At 54.4% G+C, this 13,102-nt stretch overlaps 1 protein-coding gene across 1 annotated transcript; it reads right to left on the bottom strand.

Moving 5' to 3' along the window:
* Positions 1–3,895: 3,895 nt before the first annotated feature.
* LOC134051357 (bactericidal permeability-increasing protein-like) lies at positions 3,896–12,724 on the bottom strand. The gene is made up of 15 exons (XM_062505074.1): positions 12,610–12,724; positions 11,558–11,672; positions 10,838–10,966; positions 10,239–10,394; positions 9,787–9,850; positions 7,788–7,851; positions 7,247–7,338; positions 6,903–7,079; positions 6,631–6,690; positions 6,339–6,506; positions 5,985–6,052; positions 5,720–5,762; positions 5,326–5,389; positions 4,757–4,833; positions 3,896–4,146 (listed from the first exon to the last, which is right to left on the bottom strand). Exons 1-15 carry the CDS (start codon positions 12,722–12,724, stop codon positions 4,099–4,101), a joined length of 1,440 nt encoding a protein of 479 aa, XP_062361058.1. The 3' UTR covers positions 3,896–4,098.
* Positions 12,725–13,102: the final 378 nt, after the last annotated feature.

The raw sequence follows: 13,102 nt of genomic DNA, 5'->3' as shown, positions 1-13,102 counted from the left end.
GCTGGGTTTGGCACTGCCAGCTGAGCCTGACAGAGCCACATTCCTGAAGCCTGCACCCAGCAAAGCTGGGAACAGTTTGGGCTGCCCAGGAACAGGGTCCCAGCCCTGCTGCTCCCCATCCCAGTCCCTGTCCCATGTCTCCCCTGGCTCTTCTGTAAGCTATTTCTGTCACACCACAGGCCTGCTAAAGGCACCAGAGCAGCCTTGGGGTACAGCAAGGCCTGAAGAAGGCAGGTGACAGCTTCTCACCTCATGTGATCAGACCCCAGGGACCCCCACACCCATCCGGGCTGGCACATAAAAGGGGCACTTGCCTGGGCTGGGCAGCTTCACCAGGGCAACTACCCCACTGAGGTGCCCTGCACCTCCAGACCCTGTCACAGGGCTCCTGCACAGAGCAGCCATGCACAGGGGACATCCATCATCCCAGGATCAAGCTCCAAAGACAACACTTCTGAGACCTGATATGTCACAGCTCTTGTCACGATGGCTGGACAGAGGAGCCAGAGCTGGGTGCAGCCAGGCAGGTGTGAGGGGGGAACACCCCTGGGCCCCCCAGCCAGGAGAGCTGGGCTGCCTGCTCTCTTCTTGCAGGACAAAAGTAAGGGAAGAAGAAATGATTCAGTTACTTTCATTTCCTGTTGGGGTCCAGGCACAGGAAACCCATGGATGCTGATGCAGGCAGATCTCATTCTGGATCCAGGGAAGTCCTGGCTGCCAGAGGCAACATCATTGAGACAGAAGCCCATGGGCAGTTGTTCTTTTCCCCAGAGCTCCTTTTGCACAGAAAGAAGCATCCAAGAGCAGAGGAGAAAGGCAAAAGGCCAAATCCCCACTCACAGCATCCTCGGCATTGTGACCCTCCCCATCACCTATCATCAGCTCTTATCTGGGTCTGGATAAAATGAGCTCCTGCTCCAGAGCTCTCTTTGGAGCAGGAGCTCCCAAGGCTCCCATGGTGACCATCCCATCTCACTGAAGGGCTGTGTCAAAACAGCACTCAAGAAGTTCAGGAGGAGCATGGAGGAACCTGAACTCTTCCATAAGAAGAAATGAAATGTTATACGGAATAGCACAGAGAAGAAGCAAAACCAGGAAGTCTTCCCCCTGGCTTTGAGCAAATTTTGAAGTTGAACTGGAAAAAATAGCCTTCAAAGAGTTGAGCACTGACCAAACACTGCTGTGTTTGGCAAGGAGCAGCCAAAACCACATCTAAAGCTCAATATACGTGCTGGTCCCGGTAGTGCTTCCTGCAAGTGGTGACAGAGGGGATGGAACATGAAATCCTGCCCTGCCTGCCCCTTTGGACAGGTAAAAGCTTCTCCTTCTCTGCCTGTTCTGGGAGAGTGGGGTCTACTCCACTGGGGAAAGGCTGGCTCCACCAGGCTGCTGGAGAAGGAATAGGAATGGTCCGATAGGAACCAGGAGCCCAGGAGGGTAGGGACTTGCAGGAGTCCTGTGCTGCTGTGCTGTCCTTTGCCCAGCGCTGCAGGTCAAGACCCCTCTGTCCACTGTCCATAGGCCACCCATTGCTCCCCAGGTCAGGAGTCCTTCTGGCCCCACACGCTCCTCAGCACGTGTGGGCAGTTCCCCATCCTGCCCCAGCTCTTTCTACATCTCTCTCATGATGCCATGGTTCAAGTCACCCTACAGCCATGTGCTGGGGCTACCCAGGTACTACAGGGACCAGGCTGAGGCAGTTCTGCTCCTTGCATTGCTAGCAATCCAGGCACATTTGCCATCTGCAAAGAAATCTGAATGCAACTTTGTTCTGTGGTGCCATAACCTGTCCATTTGCCATCTGCAAAATATTTGAATGCATCTTTGTTCTGTGGTGCCATAACCTGTCCATTTGCCATCTGCAAAATATTTGAATGCATCTTTGTTCTGTGGTGCTATAACCTGTCCATTTGCCATCTGCAAAGAAATTTGAATTCATCTTTGTTCTGTGGTGCCATAACCTGTCCATTCGCTATCTCCAAAGAAATCTGAATGCATCTTTGTTCGTGGTGCCATAACCTGTCCATTTGCCATCTGCAAGGAAATCCAGAAACATTTGTGTTCCCCAGTGCCATTACCAGCCCGGGAATTCCCCGGGCAGCTTGTACCAGTGCCACAGAAATGACTGCTGCTGTTCTCCAGCCTTCCACTGGCAGGTGGAAGGAATGTGGGCTGGGGAAACACCAGGGGAAAGCCATGGACTCAGCAAGACAAGTGCGAGCAGCCTGGCTGGGTTTGGAAAAAGCTTGGAAAGAGAAGTCATCAGCCCAAAAGAAAACCTCCCTTACCCAGTTCCAGCCAGGACAAGTTCATTGTCACCCACATAAGTGGGCTGTGGTCAGGACCTGTGGCAACTGTGGTTGTTGTTAGACCAACAGACGCTTCAGCACAGAGAGGTCACGGTAGGCATCAGGGCTGTCATGACCAGCTTCTCCCTGTGCACAAATTCCTCCTTAAGCCTCTCAGCCATGTCTACAAAGTAGAGGGATCCTCATGAGGCAGAGCCTGCTCTCCATTACTCCCCTGCAGCCCTTCCCAGCTGCTCTCACCCCAGGGAAAGGCAGGTGCTGCCAGGGGGATACAGGTGATGCAGCACGGCCGTACCCAGGATCCCGATGCGGAGCGGAGCTCGAGCCTGGGGCCGCCGGGCCTTCAGTGCTTTGAGGTGCTGCAGACGGTTCCAGATGGCCTGCTCTGCCTTCTCCCTGGGGAGACAGCAAAACTGGCTATTCCAATTGTTCTCTTGCACAAAGTCCCAGCCTCAAGCAGCCCTAGTTCTTTGTGAGGAGAATTCAGCTAAAGGCAAGGAATCTAATGGCACCTGAGAGCGCCCTGTTTGTGGAGTTGGGATTATGTCTTGACTCTTATCTGCTATCACTTTGCTTGCCTGAGAGCATCTCAATTGCAGAAACAGCTCAGGGACTAAGCTCTTGGGGAGAAAAAGTGTCTTGGCCACACCACACAGGAGATGGACTGGCCGGCCAGGCATGGACTGGCCCTGCCGCCACCTCCACCCCGCCGCCATTTCGGGCCCACCCCGCTGCCAGGCAGCGCCACCGTGGGAATCACAAAATTACAGAAGTAGTTAGGTTGGGAAAGATCTCCAAGATCATTGAGTTCAACCTGTGACCCAGAACCACCATTTCATTTTGACCATGGCACTGAATGCCACATCCGGCTTTCCTTAAACACCTCCAGTGACGGTGACTCCATCACCTCCCTGGGCTGCCCATTCCAAGGTCTAATGATCCTTTCTGTGAAGAAATTCTTCCAAATATCCTATATAAAACTCCCCATATACTGCCTAAAACCATGTCCTCTTATCCGGTCTCTTGTTCCCTGGGAGCAGAGCCCGACCCCAACCTGGCTGCACCCTCCTGTTGGGGAGTTGTGAGGGTGAGAAATTCCCCCTGAGCCTCATTTTCTTCAGGCTGAGCCCTCCCAGCTCCCTTCAGCCTCTGTAGGTGGTTCAGCCCCTTTCCCAGCTCCATTTTTTTTTCTCTGGACATGCTCCAGCACCTCCATGTCCTTCTTGAAGCAAGGGGGCCAGAAATGGACAAAGCACAATCCCTTCCCTGGTCCTGTTTCTCTGCTATGGTTGATCCAGGCCAGGATGCTTCTGACCTTCTTGGCCACCTGGTGCTCATATTCAGCTGCTGCTCACCAGCACCCACAGGGCTTTTTCCACTGTGCTCTTTCCAAGCACGCTGCCCCAAGGCTGGAGTGAAGGGACAGGACAGCAGGACACGGGTGTTCCATGGTGCCTCGCCATGGCCATGGAAGCAGACAAACCAGGTGATCCCAATCCAGCTCCCACCTGGCCCCATGTGGCTGGAGGTGTAGACAGTGACACCAACACCATAGCCCCAGCTCCAACACCTTTATTGCTGCTCAGAGGGAGGAGGGGAGGGGGTGGCCCACAGCAGGGGACCACCAGCTCATGGTAGCACCAGGTGAGGCCCCAGCCAGGGATCTGGGCTAAGGCCGCAGTGCAGGACAGTGGCAGGACTGATGGTCTTTGGCTCAGGCAAGGGGAAGGGGAAGGCAAAGTGGGGAATGGAGCATATTTAGTGCTGAAGGGCTCTCATCGCCTTATCTTCATCCCCGGGGCTGGAAGTGAACGTCCGCTCCAAGCAGCAGGAAATTCTGGGAGAAAAAGAGAGAAAGCACTGGGCTGCTATAGGCCCTGGCAGCTGCATTGTCCAGCACCCACCACATCCCTGAAGGGAGAATGGATTGGTACATGTGTCTCTGCCAACCCCTGTGACTATTTTTCCCCCTGGCAGGCTCTGCAGAAATTTCACAGCTACACCTCACTACAGCTATTTGGCATCCCCATGGTGACCCAGCTTTGGGGCTTCCCCAAGGCACTGCAGTATAGGGGCTCTCTCTGCTCCACTGGACCCGATACAGCTCCTTCCACCAGGGCAGGCAGGGGCTTCATCCAACTAGGCATCACAGCACATGCAGGCATTGCCACTTGGGAAGAGCAGGGATCTGGGGCTTACACGGCTATAAAAAGTGTTGTGGGAAATTCAGAATCCACGTTTAAGAACTGGAGAACAATGTGGTGCCATCCCAGACTCCCACCATGCAGCCAGGAAAAACAGAGCACTGATTTTCTGCTGACAGCACCCTTCCATCCATCACTTCCAGTACAGCTGGGGAAACTGGATTTGGAGGCTGTGCTGGTAAGCAGGGCTTTGGGGGCAGCAGGATGGGCCCCAGCTGGGGCCAGGTGCTTCCCCTCACTCACCTGGTGGAACTTCACTAGAATATTGGAGAGCTGAATCCTGTCCAGAAGCGGCAGAGGGAAACCCTCATCTAACCGGGCTGCAAAAGACAACACATGTGTCTGCATTGGGATGGGAATGGGAGTCAAGGGAGCACAGAGCACACAGAGAAGGTTGCCACCTCCTCCCCCAGCCCTTTCCTCTCCTCTACTGCTTCTGGGGCAGGCAGAGGAAACTCCTCCCAAGCTCCTGGGGTAGGGCTGCATGTAGAGCCATGACAGCCCCCTCGGGCCCTCCAACCACCAGCCCCACGCTGGTCTGAGCTGCTTGGCGAGGCAGGAGAAGCAGGGATTTGGGGAGAGGGTCTGGAAAGCATTAGGATGTGCACATGGCTCATTTTTTCCATTGTATTTGCTGCTGGGAGCCTGTCAGAGCAGCAAGAGTCTCCCACCACTTCACTGCCACCTCCTGCACGCACTTTTCCCTGATCAGCCTTGGCAATGAGGATTTAATTAGTGAGCTGGGCCACTTGAATGGAGCAACCTGAGTGGAGGGTGCTCCAGCACCCCCATTCCCCCCAGTAGGTTCTCACCATTGAGACGTGGGAGCAGGGTACTGGAAGTCAACACATTCATTAAGGACTGCATCATTCGAACCTGGGAAGTGGGGAGAGGGGGAGGAAAAGCTTTAGCCTGCAGGACAGGAGACAATGCAGGCACTGAAGGATAATTAGGAAAAGAAATAGAAACAAGGAGCAGGGAAGGGCACACATTTTGCCAGAGACCAGCAACTTTGGCAGAGTAGGAAATGTTGGGGTGAGAACAGCCAACAGATCCTTTCCCAGCCATGCAGGCTGAGGCAGGAAGTGGCTGCAGGGTCAATGTGGGGTCCCATGTTGGGAGGCAGTGGGGAATGAGCCCTCGTCCTAGCCCAGCAGGCTGCCAGCTCCCTGCTGGGGGCTCTGGTGATGGTCAAGGGGAGCTCACCTGGAAAGTGCCGACAGCCGAATCCTTCAGAGAGAGCTTGATCCTGCCCAGGGATAGAAGTGGTGCTGTGGAGGATGTCCCAACAGAGGGAGCAATTCCACCCATCGACGGCCAGGGAGATCCCACTCCCTCCAGCTCCAACTCCTTCCTTCCACACCAAGCCCACATCCCTGGGACATTCCCACCCCCTCTCTGTCCCTGGGCACCCAAAACAGAAACACCCCCAGCCATCCCCTGCCCAGGCAGTGGCTGCTCCCCTCTGTACCTGCCCACATCCAGGCTCCCAACTATGCGGCCGGATCTCACGTTGATGACAGCGGAAACGTTCCCTGTCTGGGGGGAAAGCACAGAGCTCTGGCAGTGCTCATCCCACCTCACCCCAAAGCAGAAACCAGGGGGAACAGCTCAAACCAGCTGAAACACACCACTGCCCATTCTGGGGCATGTTGGAACCCAGCATTAAAGCTGGCATTTGTCAGCTCAGGAATTGTTCCTCTGGGGACACCCCCACTGTACCTGGTCAGAACCCAGCATCTCCCCTGGCAGGATCTGGGCACCAGGACTGGGCACAGCTCAAACTCCCTTCTGCCCCAATGCCACAGGCTGTGTCTGAACTCACCAGACTAAGGAGGAAGAGAGGAGCCAGGCTGGAGTCTGGAAGGATAGCATAAGCCTGGGCATCCACAACGGGCTGGAACGAGATTCCTCCTGGTCCAATAGTCAGGAATGGAGCAGTGGGAGCAGACAGCCTGAATTTCATTGGCATGTTTGGGTACATCTCCTCCAGCTGTGTGGGAGTAGGGAGAGAATGGGAATGATGGTACAAAGCCCCAGTCCTTAGGGAGAACACCTGGCACAGAGCAAAGCCTGTGTGTGCAAGAGTTCTGGGAAGGCAGGGCCAGACTGCTCACCTGAGGAATGAAGGCTGAGAAGACTGATGTCTCCAATCTGAATCCTGTTTCCTTTGGGATCTGTAGCAGAGGACTGTCACACTGGGGCAATGTGGCACAGAGGAGCCCATGGCAAGCCCTCCCATCCTCAAATGCTGCCATTTCTGACAGCCCAGCTCCATCCCACAGCCCCCAGTTCTCTCACTGGGGCTTCTCCAAGACTGCTGGCTGCTCCCAGAGCACCTCAGCAAATAGAACTTCTTTCCCAGCCCTGCCCCACTCGTGCCACTCACCATGGCATCTGTGATTTCAAAGACCAGTGCCCCAGCCTTGTGGTAGGCAATGCCAGCTGTGTTGAAGAAGTAGCTGGAGGCTCCAAAGTAAACCATGCGGTCGTGATCCGAGGGGAAGGCCAGTGGCAGCGGTGAGAAGGGGACAGTGGAGCGGTGGGCTAGGGAGTAGAATTCACCCTGGGAGGAGGGAGAGATGTGGAGAAGGGGTGCAAACAACCCTGGGGCTCACTTGCTGACTCAGGCTGCCAAACAGCATTTGCAGCAGGTACCAAAACCTCGGTTCCCACCTGCCACCTGTGGCAATGGCATTGGCAAAATCAAGTGTCCCCAGGGCTGCCTCTCACCTTCAGTTCCACGTCCAGGGACTGGGCTGTAGCTCTTGGGGGTGCCACCAAGGAGTAATCAATCCCAGTCTTGCCATCTATCCTGGCAGTGACTGTAAACATGAGGAAGAGAGATGAGTAAGAATGACATGGTCAGAAAAGGTGGGCACAGATAGCTTCCACTGGCATCTGGGCAGTGCCATGCCTGGGCTGCCTGGTGCATCAGCTCAGTACCAAGTGCATGTGGGCTTGCAAAGTAAATAAAACACTTTTCTCCTGGATGTTTCTCAGTGATGCAAACCAAGTTCTGAACCTGAGGAATGGCCAGAATCCCCCAGCTAAGGCAGCCCAAGCGCCTGTATGTCCTTGGGCACAGATCCTGAAGGGATCTCCATAGCCACACAGGACACAGAGTGATTTGTATCTGCTGAGGTGCTCCACAGCTCCAGTTTGGGTGCTGGAACAACAGGAAATGGCGAGCAGACACAAATTAAAACATTGCTCAGTGGCTGGGAAAAGCTAGGAAGAGCTGCTCCTAAACCCACTTGTAGTCCCCCAGTACCTGGCAGGGTCTGGATGTACGTCTGGAGCTCGTTGTGCACAGACTTGGCCACATTGTCACAGACCTGTGGGACAGAAAGGCCACAGAGCTGAGCAAGGGCAGCCACGTCGCAATCCCCGCTCGGAGCCTCAGCCACACTCCCTGCTCTGTGACAAAACCTGCTTAAATCAAAGAGCACTCAGTGATGATTGTCTCCATTCATTAGGCAGTACATTAAGTGTCCAAGACACAAGCCAGGTTTATACCTAGAAGCAATTGCTTGCAGCAATTTCCCTGTGGCACAGTTCAGCTCTGGGGAGACACTTGGAAGGAATCTCATGTGGCCCATGCAGGAATGAACCTTGCTGAGTAGCCAGGACTCATCCAAAGAAGAGCTACTGAAAGGATTAACCCACCCCGCAGGGGCAGGAGCACTGGTTGCACTGAAGCTGAGCTTTGCTGAGCTCCTACAGCTGTGTGCCGGGAGAGAAGATTGCATCCCTCTGCCTCTGTCATTCACAAGTGTAGCCCTTACAATTGTGGGGATTTTATTGCAGGCTCACTACTAGCCTGGGAAATTTACTGCAGGGCACCGTCTTGCAGATGGCTGAGGAAATCTGCACAAGCTCTTTTCAATGTTTTCACTGTGTCATCACAGCAACCATGGGCAGGATCTGTCTGTCATCTGTCTGACTGGGCATGCAGCCCACAGAGCTGATGGGAGATGCAGCACTGAGGAGGGGCAGCAAACACACTGAAAGAGATGAGGAGGAGGAGGCAACAGAGCCTTGGGCATAGCCTTAGTGACAGCAGGTTGCAGCTGTTCCCTGTCCCCAGTGATATTTTTCTGTCTGTGCTGGAAATGCCCTATTACTGCCTGAGATGATGTTGCTGCAGGCACAAAAATGCAGCCCTGATCCCAGTGACTGGTGTTTCCCCATGACCCACATTTCCCTGTGACCTGGAATTCCCTGTGACCTGGATTTCCCTGTGACTGGGATCTCCCTGTGACTGGGATCTCCCTGTGACTGGAGTCCCAGAAATGGGGGTACTAGAACTGCCCAAACATTGCAGTAACAGCAGGAGGCAGACACAGGCTGCCTGGCCTGGGCTGCAGCCCAGCTGTGCCCAGGGCACAGCTCGATTACTGCCCTCTCCTGCCCATTGCCCCTCACACCACAAAGACAATGAAGAATGTGTATGGGGCAGAGGGGGCTTGGAGGAGGACCAGAGGGCAGTGGGGTCCCTTTGCAGTTCCAGGAGTATTCTCCTTCCAGGGGACAAAACAGCAGAAAAGGCTTCTAAGCCCTGGTGTTGCTCCTGCTGCCAGACCATCTGCTCTCACAGACCCCAGGGGGCTTGGGAAAGGTGTTGCATGAAATTGGGAATAGTGTCTGGGGACGATGGGATCTGCTGCAGGAGTGGGATTTGCCTGTTCTACAACTGCCTCCTTCCCGAGCAAGGTTCACATCCAGAGAGGCTGTAACTCATGCCAGTTATCCTTGTAGTAATTATTGCTAACAGCTTGTTTCCATGTCTTGTTGCAGGTCTCCTGCATGTCAGTGTCTGTACCAGGCAGCGGTACCAGAGCTCCCTGACCCTCCTCAGTAAAACAAAACACCAAATGTCTGAAATCCAGGAATGAGAGTTTCCCACCCCAGTGCTCCCCAAAGCCCTCCAGAATATGGCTGGTTAAAGGACAGCTCTGATCAGGTTACAATGACTTTGGCCTGAAACATAAGATCTAATTAACTGACCACATGGAAAGAAAAGTCTTTGCTAATTAGGAACCAATTATGCTGGGTTTTGGCAAAGGCTCCAGGTTTCAAATTCAGCCTGAGTCACACAATGCTATGGAGCTTGCAACGCCCATTCCTTTGGTTTTTACTGAACTGGCAACACAGTCATGTGCTCTGGCCCTAGTTACCTCTCTACATCTGATCCATAGAGCACATCACCTACAAGTGAGGGCTAAAGACATCCAGAAAACCCAGGGCCCTGCCCTCCACTGCTCACATACCTTGTCCTCCAAAATCTTTCGCAACCTGGACTCAATAACGCTGTGGAACAGGTTGTAAAGCCACCTGCAGAGAAACACAGAGAGAAGCCCTAAGTCAGATCCATACTGCACAAGGATATGCCCAAGAAAGGGAGACCCTTGAGATGCAAGAGCCTGGGAACATCATTCCAACATCAATTTGGCATCTGGCTTTGCCCCAGGGTTTAGATTTGCAAACAGACTCACTGGTAAGCCACAGAAGTCTGGTGTCTGCCTTCACCACACCCACCCCTCTTCGAGATACAGACACATGTGCAGCAGGAGATATCCAGGCCAGATTTAAGACCAGGACATATCAGATTTGCCAACAACTTAGTCCTCACACCAGAGCCACATTGTAATGGCAGAGCCACATTCCTGTGGCAGGTGGGCTAACACACAGTGTTTCCAGAACTTCCAGTGAAGTTACATACCCCAATTTTCCTGAAAAGAGCACCCGGACTTTGGAGATGCTGGCACTGCAGGCTGAGGTGCTGATGGTGGGCTTCCCAGTGGTGTCACTGCCCAGTTTCAGGTTAATTTTAATGTAGACATTTTCTACCTTCAGGTTAAAAGATCCGTGGTCCCGGCTGCTGGTAGAGGGGAATGAGGAATGTATGTTTGTCAATGCCAAGGCTTGGTGAAGAGACCTCAAAGCAGCTTCAGGATGAATAACCTAGTTAGATCATTCTCCCCCTTGTATGGTGCATCCAGAGGAGACTGGGAAAATTTTAAACTCAGGAGAAACAAATTCCATTGGCACATAAACTAGGAGAGGTAACCTTTAAATAGAGGGGAGTGAAAGCAAGTAGGGGAGGTTGAAGAGAGACTTGAGGGTCCATGTATAGCTCCCCTTTCATGTGCCTTGTTCCTGCATGTTTCTGCCCTGTTTTAACCATCATAACTGGGAGAGCAAAATGACAGCTGTGCAAAACATAAGAGAGAGAGAGAGAGGAGAAAAAGCCTGACCAGATCCAGAGCTGGAGACACCGAGTGAGTGCCTGAATAGGGACAGGAAGAGCCAGGCACTCACATAAAGGCAAACTTCACCCGCCAGTCCCCATCCAGCTCAGCAAAGGCATTGGAGATGGAGACCTGGAGGCCCACGTTGGAGATTGGGGTAATCCGTGAGTATGGCAAGTGAAAATCACGAAGGCGCAGTCTAAAAATATATGAATAAAAAGAAAGGTCATGTTACAGTGGTTCCTTGCTCCCAAGCACAAGGTTAAGGAGGGAAGGAGGACGAGGGGGAGGAAGTGGAGTCACTGCACAACAGCATCCCCAGCTGCACTTCTGCTGCTGCAAAGCTATGCCTGGCAGGGACATAGAGCAGAGTGGCACTTTTGGGAATGTGGCCCTTGCAGCCTCCCACAGCTCCTCCAAATGCTGCACTGCAGGAACAGAGAGGAACCGGGGGCAGCAGGGAGCTGGCATTTCCACAAGGACTGGGCTCCTGCTCCACAGGGGAATGTGTGCTCTGGTCCCACAGGCAAGGCCATGTCCACTACACAGCTTTGATTGCACACAATCCACCCACACCCAGACTGCTGTGACCCCGGCTCCCTTTCTCCCCTTGGGCATTGAGTGAAATGGAAACATATCTGCCTGCACCAAGGACAGGGCCAACATCTCAGGGAGCTGTGGAGGGGACAGGACGGTCCTCACTGCACTGAGGACTCCACACCCTCCCCCACTTCTGCTTATTGCCTGGGTTGGGGGCACTTGGTGGCTCCAAGGTACTGGCAGGGCTCACCTGGACACCTCATAGCGCACCTTCCCCACACGCAAGATACGAGAGTCACCCGAGATGTCTGGCAGCTTCAGCTGGGCCAGCTCCTTCTCCAGGATCGCCATCCCCTGCTGATGGGCTGCAGGGATACAGGGAGAGCATCAATCCACCACTGCTACAGGAGCTGGAGCACACACCGGGCACGCAGCAGAAGGATCAAAGGAAAGATCCAGCTGATGCTGCCTCCCAGGCTGGCTTTAAGGCAAACCTCCGTGCACAGAGCCCTGTGAACACACAGGCAATGCTGCCGGGTGCCCTGACTGCAGCCCCGGGGAAAGGTGGTGGCCACAGAAAGGAGAGAGATGTCCCAGTCCTCCCGCTTCAGGCTGCCCACCAGGTGTGTTTTGTGGGCCACTCCATGCCCATTGCTATCAGGCGAAGATGGATGGATTATTACCAGGGAGTGTTCCAACATCAGCGGGTGCTGCACCTCTGCCTGTCTGAGAACGGGAGTCACATTCTCTCCCACACGGCTGGCAGAGCTGTCTGGTAAATGAACTGTTTCTCACACAGTGCATTTCAATGCATAACTGTGCTCTGCTGCAGCTGGGGCTCTGCCTGCTCTATAAAACCAGCACAGGGCCCATCAATCCCTGTCACTGCCCCCCCCCCCAAAACTCCCCAGCTCCTCTCTGCTCTGCAGCTCCCTCCTGCAGGGCTCAGGGCTTGGCTGCCTGGATGTGCTGTGGGACCAGCACCCTCCTGCTGTTCCAGCCCCTCACACTGCCTGGCTGCAGCTCCCTGAGACCCCATAGGGATGTCCCCTCTGCCACAGCTCCATTGTGTTTTGGGGTTGGGGGCAGGCAGGTGCAACAGGGGAAGCCCTGGACAATGGTGCATTTGGCACCCCATGTGTCCAAGGATTTCCCCATCCTGCCCCCGTGCTCCTCACAGGGGCACCCATGGCCAATGATCCCCCATCCTGCCCCAGGACCCAGGACTTCCCACAGGGTACCTGGCTCCACACTTCTGCCACCACGGAGTCTGTGAGGAGAGAAATCAGAAACAGAACCCACCGTAGTCCAAGCCTGCCTGGGTGATCCTCACCACGAAGCCGGGATTGGTGGCTGTGGTGAGTGCCAGGCACAAGGCCAGTGCCCCACAAGCCACCGCCAGGCTCTGCACTCCCATCCTTGCTTCCCACAGTCCACGCTATGCTGGGATCTCCCTGCTCTCACCACCTTTATATTCCTGCCAAAACGGGAACTGCAAGCGTGGGTGGTGTGTTCAGCCACTGGGGGTGTCCCCCGGACTTCCTGCTTGGTCACTGCCCTGCTCTGCTGCACTGCTGGCACCATGGCATGGCCCAGCACTGAGGCACACCTGGTGCCAATCACCCAAGGCAGGGAAGGAGCAGTGGAAACTGGGAGGCACCAGTTCCCAGCTCTCTTTCAGTGCCAGCAATCCCTGCCTGTGGCATCCTCAGTGGAGCAGAGCTGGGTTTGGCACTGCCAGCTGAGCCTGACAGAGCCACATTCCTGAAGCCTGCACCCAGCAAAGCTGGGAACA

This window comes from Cinclus cinclus, chromosome 18 (assembly GCF_963662255.1).
Source record: "Cinclus cinclus chromosome 18, bCinCin1.1, whole genome shotgun sequence".
NCBI lineage: Eukaryota > Metazoa > Chordata > Aves > Passeriformes > Cinclidae > Cinclus > Cinclus cinclus.
This window is presented reverse-complemented; position numbering and strand designations above follow the sequence as displayed.